The 13,836-nt window shown below is 42.0% G+C and overlaps 1 protein-coding gene across 1 annotated transcript in view; it reads left to right on the top strand.

The window, feature by feature from the left end:
* The window catches only part of pde6a (phosphodiesterase 6A, cGMP-specific, rod, alpha), a 19,175-nt gene extending 11,098 nt beyond the window's left edge, over window positions 1–8,077 (top strand). Inside the window, exons 12-24 of the mRNA XM_019884014.1 lie at window positions 575–718; window positions 1,381–1,446; window positions 1,658–1,804; window positions 2,739–2,846; window positions 4,358–4,467; window positions 4,709–4,796; window positions 5,733–5,833; window positions 5,921–6,028; window positions 6,094–6,157; window positions 6,312–6,386; window positions 6,529–6,612; window positions 7,226–7,394; window positions 7,472–8,077. Coding sequence (XP_019739573.1) covers window positions 575–718; window positions 1,381–1,446; window positions 1,658–1,804; window positions 2,739–2,846; window positions 4,358–4,467; window positions 4,709–4,796; window positions 5,733–5,833; window positions 5,921–6,028; window positions 6,094–6,157; window positions 6,312–6,386; window positions 6,529–6,612; window positions 7,226–7,394; window positions 7,472–7,509 — 1,302 coding nt within the window. The 3' untranslated portion in view covers window positions 7,510–8,077. The remainder of the gene's footprint in view (window positions 1–574; window positions 719–1,380; window positions 1,447–1,657; window positions 1,805–2,738; window positions 2,847–4,357; window positions 4,468–4,708; window positions 4,797–5,732; window positions 5,834–5,920; window positions 6,029–6,093; window positions 6,158–6,311; window positions 6,387–6,528; window positions 6,613–7,225; window positions 7,395–7,471) is intronic.
* Window positions 8,078–13,836: the final 5,759 nt, after the last annotated feature.

Here is a 13,836-nt window from a genome sequence, read left to right as displayed (position 1 = left end):
CCCTGCGGCGAGGGCCCCCCCCCCTTTTGACTCCCTCCAGAGGGATGCAACGATGGAAGGGAGGAGGAAGGATTAACTGTACCGCAGTCCACAGCACGAGTGTGTGTGTGTGTGTGTGTGTGTGTGTGTGTGTGTGTGTGTGTGTGTGTGTGTGTGTGTGTGTGTGTGTGTGTGTGTGTGTGTGTGTCTCACAGGTTTCTAAATGGAGGTATGTGTATTTCCATTATTCATTTGCTTGGAGTCTTTTCTGCATCCACTTTGTTCACAAGCTCTAATGGTCGCACTTCCAGAGTAGGTTTCGCAACAGGTGGATTTTTTTTCTCCTAATACATCATCTTTCAATTACAATTTTCTCTCCCTCGCTACTCGACTAGTTGACTACCACTTTTTCATTGTGTTGTTTTTATTTATTATAAAAAAAATAATAATAATGTAGCATTTTTCAGCATCATACAAATTCAATAAAAATGTAAAAAATGTAACTACACGGCTCTATGAAGACTCAGCGCTGTCCGAATTGCTGCCCGCCTCACATGCCTCCACTAGCTGATGACAGCGTCTCTCCCCATTGCAGTCTCTGACTCAGTTCCTTGGCTGGTCGGTGCTCAACCCGGACACGTACGACAAGATGAACAAGCTGGAGAACCGCAAGGACATCTTCCAGGACATGGTGCTCTACCACGTCAAGTGTCGCAAGGACGAGATACAGAACGTCTTGGTCAGTGAACACCTCCGTCTCTTGATGAAGATACGTCATCATTTTGATGCACTCAGTCCCTAGTTATGTGTTCATAAAAGTTCAATGACAAATTTGTTTGGATGAAATTTGGTAGGAATGTTTATCATGAGTAGACACATAAAAGTCGACCATTTTGCGGCCATTTAATCCTTACGAGCAATTTAAAAAAACATAGATCCTGAAGCCAGGTTTTCAGCAGCATGAAATTTAGTAGACATGTCTATCTTGAGTCGACCCACAAAAAAATTCTCAAGAGGCCATATCTGAAAAGACATTTTAAGCAAAAGCCACTTGTCAACATGAATGTGAAATTTGGTCAGCATGCCTGTCATGGGTAGAACAACAAAAATATTAAAATAACAAATGCTTGATTTTGAGAATTTTCAAGAGTCCCTCAAAGACAAACTTGTCAAAGAGATGTTATCCAATCGCTATAAAAATGTCCAATTCAGACACAAAAACCTGTACAGTATTCATACCAATGCGGCAGATATTTGAATCTTCCACGTAAGACAGAAGAAACCTAAATTGCAACATTTCAGTTTTTTTTTTTTTTTTTTCCCCTTTGGACAATGCGTGTTGGCACAGCTTGGCAGCTCTGATGTTACCGCTCCTAAGTGATCTTACCTTTGCATTCTCAGAACACCCGCGAGCGGTGGGGGAAAGAACCGGATGAGTGTGAAGAGGAGGAGCTGGAAGAGATCCTGGTGACCGACAACAATCAGAACAACAAATCCAAAAACGCAACACACACCTTTCCGAAATGATCCAGTAAATTACAAGAGTCAAACTCGGGTCCTCGAGGGCCACTATCTTGAATGTTGGAGGGGATAAACACCAAAAAAATGCAGGACAGCGGCCCTCGAGGAACGGAGTGTGAGACCCATGCCATAAATGATGTGTTTGTCCTGTTTCCAGTCGGAAGTCCTCCCCAATGCCAGGAAAGTCGAGATTCTGGAATTTCACTTCTGTGACTTTGAGCACAGCGAGTTAGACCTGGTCAAGTGTGGCATCAGAATGTACTACGAGCTCAAAGTGGTGGACAAGTTTCACATTCCCAGAGAGGTGACCACTTCTTTTGTTAGCTCATTTTAGGACTTTCACTTTGGAAAAATAAAATTGTCTGTTGGGTGCCTTTCACTGCTGCACACATGCAAATCGGCATACAAACAGGTCTGAGAGCTTTGTGCTGGTCGGAGCATAAATCTCTCAAAATTCAAGGTTACAATTATAGTCAACAACCTTAATTTATGTCAAGTCAGCTTTTATTGTCAAATATGCTCTATGTGTAACATATAGCTTGACACACGTTGATACACGTTCCATCCGATTGTCTCCAAACTTGGTGCACACATAGAGGTGGCAAATCCGGGTCTGGAAAGTATAAAAACCCTCCCACAGGTCCTTCTACTCAACTGGCAGGTACACAAGCACATTGACATGCCAGTTGAGTAGAAGAATCTGATGCCAATGCCAAACTGTGGCAGGGTTTTACTTTCTGGACCTGGATTTGCCAACTCTGGTAGTCGGTAATTAGCCACTTGGGGGATTGTTTTTTTTGTTTTTTGTGCCAATCAGCTTTTTTTTACGTGTACGTTCAAAATTCACCAGTAATGGCAAAATCCAATAGAAACAAACCAGATCAACTAGTCACATATCAAACTACAGGTCTTAAGGGCTTCTCAGATCCCAACTTATGTTGTTTATATCCTCTCATATGACAACATAAATGCAAAAAAACTCCCCTATAAACTGACTTTTTTGGGCCGGGGGGTTAGACTCAAATTGTCTCCTTGTGAAAGCCATAACACAGATGCAGTTTCAGAGTTTTATTTAGAGATACCAAGCGAGCGGTCATCAGCAGGTAGTTCATTTATAATGAAGCATTGCTGGTCGCCTGCTGTGCGTCCTGAAAATAAACTCACTGCAAAGCTATTTTTAACGTTTATTTGAACTAATGGAGGCCTAACGGTTTGTGTGTGTGTGTGTGCATGCGCAGGTACTCGTGAGGTTCATGTACTCACTTAGCAAAGGCTACAGGAAAATCACCTATCACAATTGGAGACATGGATTCAACGTTGGACAGACCATGTTCACGCTGCTCATGGTCTCTCTGTCTCTCTCACACACACACACACACACACACACACACACACACACACACACACACACACACACACAAACACACACACACACACACACACACACACACACACACACACACACACACACACACACACACACACACACTTCATAAGTAGACTCACAAATAAGTCACACAAATCCATGCACAAAAACACACAGGAAGTATGCTATTCTTGGAGACATTTTGAGGTTCATTTTGACAATTTCCAGGATGTAATACAAAGAGAAATTTCTCTATTTGAAATTGACAGGCATGTTTATGCCAAGTAGACTCACCCAGTCAAAAAAAAAAAAAAAAAACAGCAACAACAAAAAACAACAACAACAAAAAAACATGAATAAAGGACACAGAAAGTCTGCCATTTTGGGATGTGATAAGGATGTAAAATGGACCCAAATGCACAATTGACACATTTGAGAAAAAGACCTTGATTGAAAGCTGGAAAAAAAAAACAATGCAAGAAACGTCACATAGAAACTCAGCAAAGTTGAAGCTTCCTGTCATGAATTGGTTCAGGGCATGGCAGGAGATGAGACGATCTGAAAACAAACAGGGGGAGATGCAAGGGGTCACAAGGTGGAGACAATCACCATAACGAGGAAACACGAGGGCAGGAAGTATAGCTTCTGAAACAAGAGGAAAGGATTACTACACAATAAAAGCAAGCATGACCACATGAAAGAAACGACTACAAACTGAGAACTTCACATAAATGACAAGACATGACTGTTTCAATCAACCATTTCAGAGTCATTTTGAATTAAAAAAGCATTCAGCCCTCAAAACATGTTTCACTTAGTAACAGGAATTTTGTTGACATGTCTATCATGAGAAAACCCACAAAAAGGTCTCAAGAAGACATGCCCAAAGACAGGAAATCTGCCAGTTTTGTTTGGACCAGTCAGTTTATACTGTATCTGTTTTGGCCATTCAAATTATTAAGAAAAAAAAAATTCAGCCCCTGATACCATATTCACTTAGCCAAACAAACAAAGACGTCAGGCATCTCTATTATGACTAGATCCTCAAAAAAGTACAAGTTAAAAAAGAAGCATTAAAAGTCACATGAAGTCTGATATTTTGGTCATTCAAGCAAAAAAAAAAAAAAATAAAAAAAATCAGTCATCAAAAGCCAGTTTTTACAAAGCAAAATGACATTTGGTGGGCATGTCTACTATGAGTAGACCCACAAAAAACTCTCAAGTATCAATTCCCAAAGCCTCACCAGAAGTCTTCCATTGTGAAACAGTCATTTGAAATAGTTATAAAAAGACACACTTGGGCTACAGATTTGGTACAATTGCCACCTACTGGACAGCTGGACAACACTAAATCAAAAAACATTTTAGTGGTCATGACTGGGAGGAAGGATGACTCGCTATAAAGCACAAAAGTCTGAGTCAGCTCGGCAAGGTCAGATCTTGACATGAAAGTCAGAAATGAAAGCGTGACGTGGTTTGTGCGTGTTTCAGACAGGCGACCTGAAGCGTTACTACACTGACCTGGAGTGCATGGCCATGGTGACCGCCGGCTTCTGTCACGACATCGACCACCGAGGCACCAACAACCTCTACCAGATGAAGTGAGAACAAAAGCTGCGTTTGTCAACAAACAATGTTTGTTGACGTTCGCTAGCTCTTACAAACGCAATTCATCACCTGTAGTTAAATGAACCAACGCGTGCAGCAGGTGCAGCCAGTCCCGAAATGATCGTTCATGATTTAGGACCATGTAACCTCCCAAACTTAATGTGCGTTCATTCACCTTGGGTGTGTGTGTGTGTGTGTGTGTGTGTGTGTGTGTGTGTGTGTGTGTGTGTCCAGGTCGGGAAATCCTCTGGCGAAGCTTCACGGCTCGTCCATCTTGGAGAGACACCATCTTGAGTTTGGCAAGACTCTGCTGAGAGATGAGGTGTATTGCAGTATTCACACACACACACACACACACACAGTTTTTGTACAGTGTTGTGGAAAAGTATTTGTCCTCTTCTCAGTCTTCCCTTTTTGCATATTTTCCCCACTTGAATGTTGAAAGAGGAAGTTCGTGTCAAAAATTTTCTTTGCGCAACAGTAATATTTTTTATGTGCCCCCACTAGTCTAAACGTGGTACTCTGATTAATTTGGCGTTTGTGCAATAAGGATTTTCAGCCATCCGCAGACGTTGACATTTTATGCAGCAACACCCCCTGCTCTTGGCTGAAAGAAAAAAATGAGCTGCGACATTCGTGATTGCGGACCGTGGGCACTGTGACGTTAATATCAATCAACAGCGGGTGGCAGTACAGGACAAAATGGCAGCCTCCTTGGAAGGCTGAAAGGGGTGGAACACAGTGAAAGTCCTCTACAACGAAACCTACATGGGCGAAAATACCCCCTAGTGCAGGGGAAGGGAACTCTGGTTCCTCGAGAGCCAATTTAAATCAGCTAAAAATTAAGAAATCAATACTTTTATTTTCTATCAATTATTTTTTCACAAATGGATAGAAAATTTGAATGTTGCTTTACAACATAACCAAAAATGTAACTGATTTTTGGGTGGCTTTTTTTCTTAGTTTTGTGTCATTAAATTAAAAATAAAGAGTACACATATACGTTTTGTGCGTGTGTGTGTGTGTGTGTGTGTGTGTGTGTGTGTGTGTGTGTGTGTGTGTGTGTGTTTACATCTGAGATAAAATTTGCTATCGTGAAAAACCCCGTTGTGAAAAATTTCTTGCTGCAAACATGATTTCGTTGTAGAGGAGTTTCACTGTAGTGGGAACAAAAAGAACATACTATTGCAGAGAACATAACATAGCATTTGTGTGTGTGTGTGTATGTGTGTGTTGACATCTGGGTTGCTTGTTTCAGTCATTGAACATCTACCAGAATCTGAACCGCCGCCAGCACGACATCGTCATCCACCTCATGGACATCGCCATCATTGCCACCGACCTGGCGCTCTACTTCAAGTCGGTGCCGCTCGGCCGGCCAGCTCATCTCTGCCGCAGTCGGTCAATCCCATGATGCAATGCGGTTGTCTGTCCTCCCCTGCGCAGGAAAAGGACCATGTTCCAGAAGATCGTGGACCAGTCTAAGACCTACGAGAACTGGAACGACTGGACCAAGTACATGATGCTGGAGACGACACGCAAGGAGATTGTCATGTAAGCGTGTGAATGCAAACACATGCGCGCAAATTTTCATTCGTCAAGTTGCTTCCGCTGCGCAGGGCAATGATGATGACGGCATGCGACCTGTCAGCCATTGCCAAGCCCTGGGAGATTCAGAGCAAGGTCAGTGTGATGTCACTTGCGTGCGTGCGTGCGTGCGTGCGTGCGTGGCGTGCGTGCGTGCGTGCGTGTGTGTGTGTGTGTGTGTGTGTGTGTGTAGATCGATAGATAGAAAAAAAGGGCGAATTATAGTGCTAATTTTACCACCCACCTGCAGGTGGCGCTGTCTGTAGCTGCTGAATTTTGGGAGCAAGGAGACCTGGAGAGAACCGTCCTGGAGCAACAACCCATTGTAAGTGTTTGTGAGAGGAACACTTTCTGAAGAGTAAATCCACGGCAGCTGTTGGATTGATTCTCTCTTGTGTTCCTAATGAAGTGTCCAGCGGAGAAGGAAGAATCTTAACTACTGGCTTGCTTTTTGTCTCCTTTTTCAGCCCATGATGGACAGAAACAAAGCAGAAGAGCTTCCAAAGCTCCAATGCGGCTTCATCGACTTTGTCTGCTCTTTCGTTTATAAGGTCATGTCACGCCATTGAAAAGAATAAAGCCCCCCCTGCCCCCCAAAAGTCAGAATTACTTATTTTCTGGAGAAGTTGTCAATGTTTAAGACAACAAAGTTGTGTATTTCAAGGAAGAAGTCAATTTCAGAAAAAAAAAGTCAGAAAATTACAAAAATAACGTTTATGTTAAAAAACAAACAAACATTTTTTTCAGCATATAGTCAGAATTTAGGAGAATGAAGTGGATTTTTTTTTCACTCAAATTAGTTGGGGAGGTTTTCAGACATGTACAGTATTCTTTGTTATCTTCAAAGAACAATTAAAAATAATGCCGTAGTGAGAATACTAACAGTAATTTGGAAGGCTGGAACAGATGAATGGCATCTCCATTCTCTTCAACTGAGAAATATGATTTGTGATACAAGTGTTTTGAGTTAGAAACATTGTCAAAGAATGAATTACATTCATATATCAAGGCATCACGATATTCTCGATATTAAAGTCACATTTTTTTTAAGGGATAAAAAAATTGTCGTCTGATACAACTTAATTTGGATTTATTCTTACCAGACTTCAGTGACAACATAGCAATGTGATCATGACGTGACTTGTTGTCCTGTTTTGGTGTCAGGAGTTCAGCCGCTTCCACGTGGAGATCACGCCCATGCTCGATCGTCTCCTCAACAACCGCAAGGAGTGGAACGCCCTCAAGGAGGAGCACGACGCCAAGATGGCCGCCATGGAGGCGGCCAAGAAGGCCAAGGAGGAGGCGGCTGGCGCGGCGGCGGCGGCCAGACAAGGTCCGGGTCGCCACCGGCGCAACACTATCCAAAAATCGATCTTTATCACACCTAATCCGATGTTTTTCTTCCTGCAGCGAGTGCGGCCCAGTCCAAGACTTGTACGCTCTGCTAGAAAAATGCGTATCAAAACATTCCACATCAAGTCATTCACAAAAAAATACTGACTACCATCATGACGAGCGATAAAATAGAGTAGCGCGGGTTTTATTCCTTTAAAGTATATTTCATAGAATTATACGCTCCTGTAACATTGGACCCAGTTTGAACATGAACATGCGCTTAATATAGAATGAAGAACTCTACTTAAATCATGAATAAAAAGTAATGTACGGAAACAAGAAGTTCTAAAAGATTAAACGCTAATTGGATTTCAAAGTTAAATGAAAACAAACAGTATTAAACAAATGTATTAAGTAAAAAAAAAAAAGGGTAAGACAGTATAGCAGGGGACAGTTTAGACACACCTGATTCAAACGATCCAGATCGTTTGAATCAGGTGTGTTGGAGGTGGGAGACATCGAAAACAGGCTGGACAGCGGCTCTCCAGGACCCGACTCGGGCAACCCTTCTCGACACTTACGGAAACTGTACTTGATGTCCTTGATGCTTTGTGTGCTTGCATATTAAAAAATGGCTTTAATTGCTTCAAAAAATAGTAAATGATGCTATTTTCATACTCATACATGCTTGTCTTTTTCAGAAATGTGTTGTGCTACTGATTACTTTTATTTCATTTTTTTTTGTTGTCGTTATTGTGTTTGAGGTCGTTAGTCAGTGTATCATAGTCTTACAAGATTATTTTAGGAGAAAAGGTTGGGGGTTTTGAAAAAAAAAAAAAAAAAAAAAAAGTCAAAATGTTCCAGGATTCAAATGTTTTTTTCAGAGGGGGACATTTTTTTTTCTCGAAATTATACATTTTTTTCCCCCCTGAAAAAAAACCCACACACATTTTTAGAGTCATCTTTTCCCCCTTTAATAGGCTGTAGTTTTACAACATTAGTCATATTTCTTCCAGAAAAAGTCATAATTTTACCAGAAAACAAGTGTAACCTAGCTATAATTTTACAAGAAAAATCTTGAAAATTGCCTTTTTCGTTTTCTTAGTCATAATGGTCAGGGTAATCAAGTGTTGATTTTCAGTGAGGATTTTTTAAAATTATCATTATTATTAAGAGAGCTTAAAAGAGCAAAATGTCTTTTTTTTTCAATTTTTTTTAAGATTAAATTGACATTTTCTAAAGCCCTGTTGTGAGAATCTGTCAAGAGTAGTCTTTATTTTTCAGATTATTTTATTTAGAATACTTTTTTTTTTTTTAAAGAATAATTGATCGTCTTATTCTAGTGCATTTACTCGTACTTTTTTGGGCATGGCCATTCACGGGTGATAAGGGCCGAGTCCTGTAATTCCGGAGGTAATACAGACCATTCTCAGGAGTTGGTGAACTCTTTCTGTATTTTGTACCACTTCAGCAAAGCCATCACATTTCACGATGAACAAAATGACATTAAGAATATTTATATTGCCGCGAAATCGGGTGCAATTTGAACCAAAATGTATAAAAGGGATAAATGGATTCCTTGGAAAATGTTCTCCTGAACCCCAAAATGTTGAAGATTCCCTGCTTGAAGGAGCGAGAGACAGTATGCATGGCACCCTGCCATATGTGGGTCACGTCAGTGTTTCACAACAGCGCACATGATAGCCGAGCGATAATAAACCGGATGGAGCCTGCAAATGGGGTCACATACTCTCTAAATCCATCCTTCCACCCCCTCCGCGCTTTGTAGTAGCGCATACGTAGGCGCGCGTGTCGTCACCGCCTCGTGACGTAGCGCTGCTGACATAAGACTGCGGTTCAAAGGATTGCCGTATACGGCCATGATGCTGGCCAGGCCGAGCCATGACGCAGGGACAACCCGTGACTGCTGCAGAGAGAGGAAGAAAGGAGAGGGGGTGTGAAAGGGAGTTTTGGAGCTGGGGGGCAGCTGGAGCCATGACGACTATTTTTAGGCGCTCCCTGTTGTTTCCAAGCAGGATCTGAATCGACCGGCCGGCTGCGGTGTGCGGCACTCACGAAGGGTGCACAGTATGTTAGCATCATATGCTAATGTTTTTCAATGCAAGATGGGCTTTAGCATGAGAATCCAAATTCGAATTGTCTGCCAAATGAAAAAAAATAGATTTTTTTCTTACCCCCACCGATTTTTTTTAACCATTTGTTTAATATTAACAATTTGTTAAGTTCTTTTTACACTTGTGTGGAAGGTGTTTGATAAAGATATATATGAAAAGTGGCCGCTGTATATGCTACATGCAAGGATCCATGAAAATTAAATCGTTTTTTATTTTTCTTTTCTGTGGCCTATTTCTATTTTCTATTTAGTGGCCCGGTGGGCCAGTGGTTAGTGTGTCGGCCTCACAGTGCAGAGGTGCAGGGTTTGATTTTGGCTCCGACCTTCCCTTGTGGAGTTTGCATGTTCTCCCTGTGTGGGTTTTCTTCAGGTATTCCGTTTTCTTCCCACATTCCAAAAAACATGGATGGAACACTCTAAAATGTCCCTCGATGTGATTGTGAGCGTGGACGGTTGTTCGTCTATGTGTGCCTTGCCATTGGCTGACTTAAAATGATTTTATGTATGTGGTTTCGCGGCATAATGGCCGCCCTCTGTTGATATTTACGTTTCGGTGAGTGAAGGCCCCCTGTATGCAAATCTTCCTGGGGCGAATTTTGGTCCCAGTAAGTCTCTGGTTGTCGGTACAGCAAGAGTGACAGGAGTGACACTTAGAGGAGGCTGAGGAAAAAAGACGTGGAGGTTTTTCTCTGTCTCTCAGTGAGATTATTGGGTTTGGTGTGTGCGTTTTGCAAAACTGTTTTGATGTTGATAGCAAATACCTTGCATAAAATAAATAAATAAATCAATAAATACTTGAAATTTGCATCCCTGCAGAAGTATAGGATCAAAGTATGACCTCAAGCTGACATTGTCTCCCTTGTGCACAGAGAAAGCAAAAGTCACATTTGTTTTTTTCGTTCCTCCCATCTGTGCCGTCGGCACATTGCGTGCTATTAATATTACGACTACTAGGATGCCTTCTGTTTATTGTTTGATAAAAACTTCTCCAAGAGTTTGAGCCTTAATTGCTTTTGCAAGAGATTTTTTTTAAATTTGTTAGCAAATAATGGGCTTTGTCCATCAAAAAAAAAAACTATAAGAAAGGTCAGTTTGTGAAAGTACATTTAAGAAAAGTGCATAGGTGGAATATACTTGAAAGTTATGTTCATGAAAGGATTCTATTTTCTCGGGTCATGTTTGAGTTTATAATTAAATGCGCTTAACTTTGGCTTTGGAACTCAATTGATGATCCCGGTATGTAAAATGGTGCATTCGTAATTTTAAAAGAAGCGCAGTGTTGTTATCTCCCACTTTAAGGACACGCCGCTTGTGTGGGATTTATGGTTAGTCATCAATCAGTGTGGTTATCTTGAGTTAATGAGCCCTTGCTCTTCATTTCTATGCATGTTCTTCTCTCCTTTATCGTCTCATCCTGATGAATACAGATGGAATTTCATCACGGCGCTCAGCTACGCAACATTTCCATCCAAACGTAAAGCAACTTTGACTTCCAGTGCCTTGAAAAGTATTTTAAGCCCTTGAACTTTTTCCCACATTTCGCCACCTTACAACCATCATTTTCAATGTTTTTTCATTGAGAGTTGATATGATCGACCAACACAAAGTAGCACATACTTGTAAAGTGGAAATGACACAGAGGCAAAACAAGTCCTGCATCAGAACTTTCTCAAGCCACCTTTCCCTCGAAATACAGATTCAAGTCTTTGGAGGGATGCCTCGAGCAGCTTTGCACATCTCGACGCAGAATTTTTTTTTTTGCCCCTTTTTTTTCTTTGCCAAAACGCTCAGGTGGCGAGCGTTTGTGATCAGCAGGTTTCAAGTCTTGCCACAAACGCGCAGGGGGATTTAAGTCTGGACTTTGACTGGGCCAGTTGAACTCATGAATATTCTTTCATGTCATTTTCTGGTTGGAAGATGAGAGAAAAAAATGGTTTATGTACAGTATACATTGTAGATTTTTGAAGGTTGCTCATCTATGTTATCTGCTGCAGATGAAAAGCCTGTATGGAAATACAGTCATCTCTCCCCACTTTGCGCTTCACGTAGTGCGGCGTCAGTGATTGGCGAGTTTTTCCCAAATACTGTACAGTATTCATTAAAAAAATAAAACTAAAATACTACGAATAATAATGAAAAAAAATACAGCCTTCTCGGCAGCCATATTGAGGAAAGACGCACTATTTCCTATTGACGCGCGAGAGAGAAGGTTTTCCTGTATGCCGACCAAAGTGATGAGTTTACTCAGCGGCTTTGTACATGCCTGTACTCTACTGTACATGCTCACTCAAACAAGGCACATGATTGGTTCCCGGCGTGACACGGACCAATGAGAGCACAAGTGGATTTATCCCTTGAGGTGATTGGCTGCGACTCCTCGTTTTCCCTTGTGACTCGCTAGTCTCGCCCACGCTGTTGAGTGTCTCGCATACTGTGTCTTAGTGTTGTGTTTGCGATAACTTTTTGATCAGTTAAGCTGCGTTCCAACCCCTTGCCGCCGCCGAAGCAATGCGTCACAGGTGTGTGGGAGCATGCTCGTCCCTCCAAGAAGATGGCACCATCAACAGGGACACATGACTTCGGCGGCAGCGGGGGATTGGTTTGCAGCCTTGACCGGGTCGGGGAGCCTTATTTTGAAAGTTTCCCGACCCGGTCAGCTGTTTTTTGAGACACGTCACAAGGAAGCGGTGACAGTTCAGATGAAGGCTGAAGTGACAGCCGAAACTATCAGTGAGGTAAGAGTTTTTTTCTTCACTAAAAAAAAAAAAAAAAGACCATTGTGTGATAAAAAAGAAACCTTAAACCTATTTCAACTGATTAGAAGACAAGATGAAGGTCATAAGCGCTACCCATCACCAATTTAAAAAGCGCAGCTACACCGTCAGCACCTCCAGCAGGAGAGTCTCCGAGTGAAGCTTAGGCCGGTACGAGTCAAGCGAGAGGCTTCTTATACGCCACCTACACAAGCCTCTTCGCTTCTCTCAGAAGTCAATGCTGATGAATGTTAATCACGTATACGGTTTTATAATTTAGATACAGGCATACCTCGGTTTTCGACCATAATCCGTTCCAGAAGGCTGTTCGAAAACCGATTTGTTCGAAATCTGAAACTATTTTATTAGCCCATGATTAGGGGCTAATACACTATGAAGAAATAAAAAAAGTCAGATTGGCGTAAATCACCACAAATACGTCTCCTTACGATGAACGTTACACGAGGAAGCGTCACTTCCTCGTGTAAAGAAGCCGAGAGGAGTCGAGTGGCGTGATTTGCATAGTTTGGTCGTAATCCGAGGCGTAAAAATCTCGAATTTTCTGGTCAAAATTCGATTTGGTCGAGAACAGAGACGTTCGAGAACCGAGGTTTTACTGTATAAGTAAATACGTGAACTGTTGTTACCTTTGTCTCAAATATGTAAAGTATAAATCCTGTTTACGCATTTGCTGCTACCCACATACACATCCACAAAAATTCCTGTGGGGGAGTGTCACGTTGCGTACTAGGCAGAAGGAGAGAGCTGCTTCGTACGCAACGGAGCGAACAAGAATAGGTGGATCCCCGAAATAGCAGGCACTGAACAAGGTCTTGTCTATCAAATAATATTTATTACAAACGAAAAAACACCGTCAAAAGGAAAACACAAAACGCTGGTCAAAACGAGAACCAGGAATTAATGTAACGTGAGGAAAAGAAAGCGCTTGCAAAAAACGGCAAGGAAAAGATAAGACAATTTACTTCGAATAACTACGCGTTAAAGAGGATCCCACTGGGATGACGAAATGGTCGCGAATAGCAATAGAGTGCGAGATACGAAATACGAGCATGGGCAATAGCAGTGGCACGGCAAGCAATACTCCGGCAATGAGTTGAAGGCCAGAGCGCCTAGATAAAGCAGGTGCAATCACAAACAAATGCGCAACAGGTGTGCAGGTGGCAGAGTGAGTGCCTGCCACCTGCTGTCGAATACGGAACATGACAGGGAGGAGGGGGCAAATCCTACTTTGCGTTTTTTCACCTTTCGCACTGTATGCAGGTATGGCTGTTTGAAAGTGCTCTATACAGTTGAGTTGAGTTGAGTAAAAAACAAGGATGACTGTATATGTGGTACAATGTTGCCGATGTGTTTGGTCCTGATGGACCTGCTGCGTGGAGAAGAAGAAGAAGAAGACGGATAAAGGACAGGACAGGAAGTACTTGACAGGATGAATTCCAACACTCGTGTCACCTCTTGTTTCCACTCTTCTTCTTCTTCACACACACATGCGTGTAGGTGGGTGCACACTCGCACACACACACACACACACA

Source organism: Hippocampus comes, unplaced genomic scaffold (assembly GCF_001891065.2).
Source record: "Hippocampus comes isolate QL1 unplaced genomic scaffold, H_comes_QL1_v1.1 scaffold156, whole genome shotgun sequence".
Lineage (NCBI taxonomy): Eukaryota > Metazoa > Chordata > Actinopteri > Syngnathiformes > Syngnathidae > Hippocampus > Hippocampus comes.
This window is presented reverse-complemented; position numbering and strand designations above follow the sequence as displayed.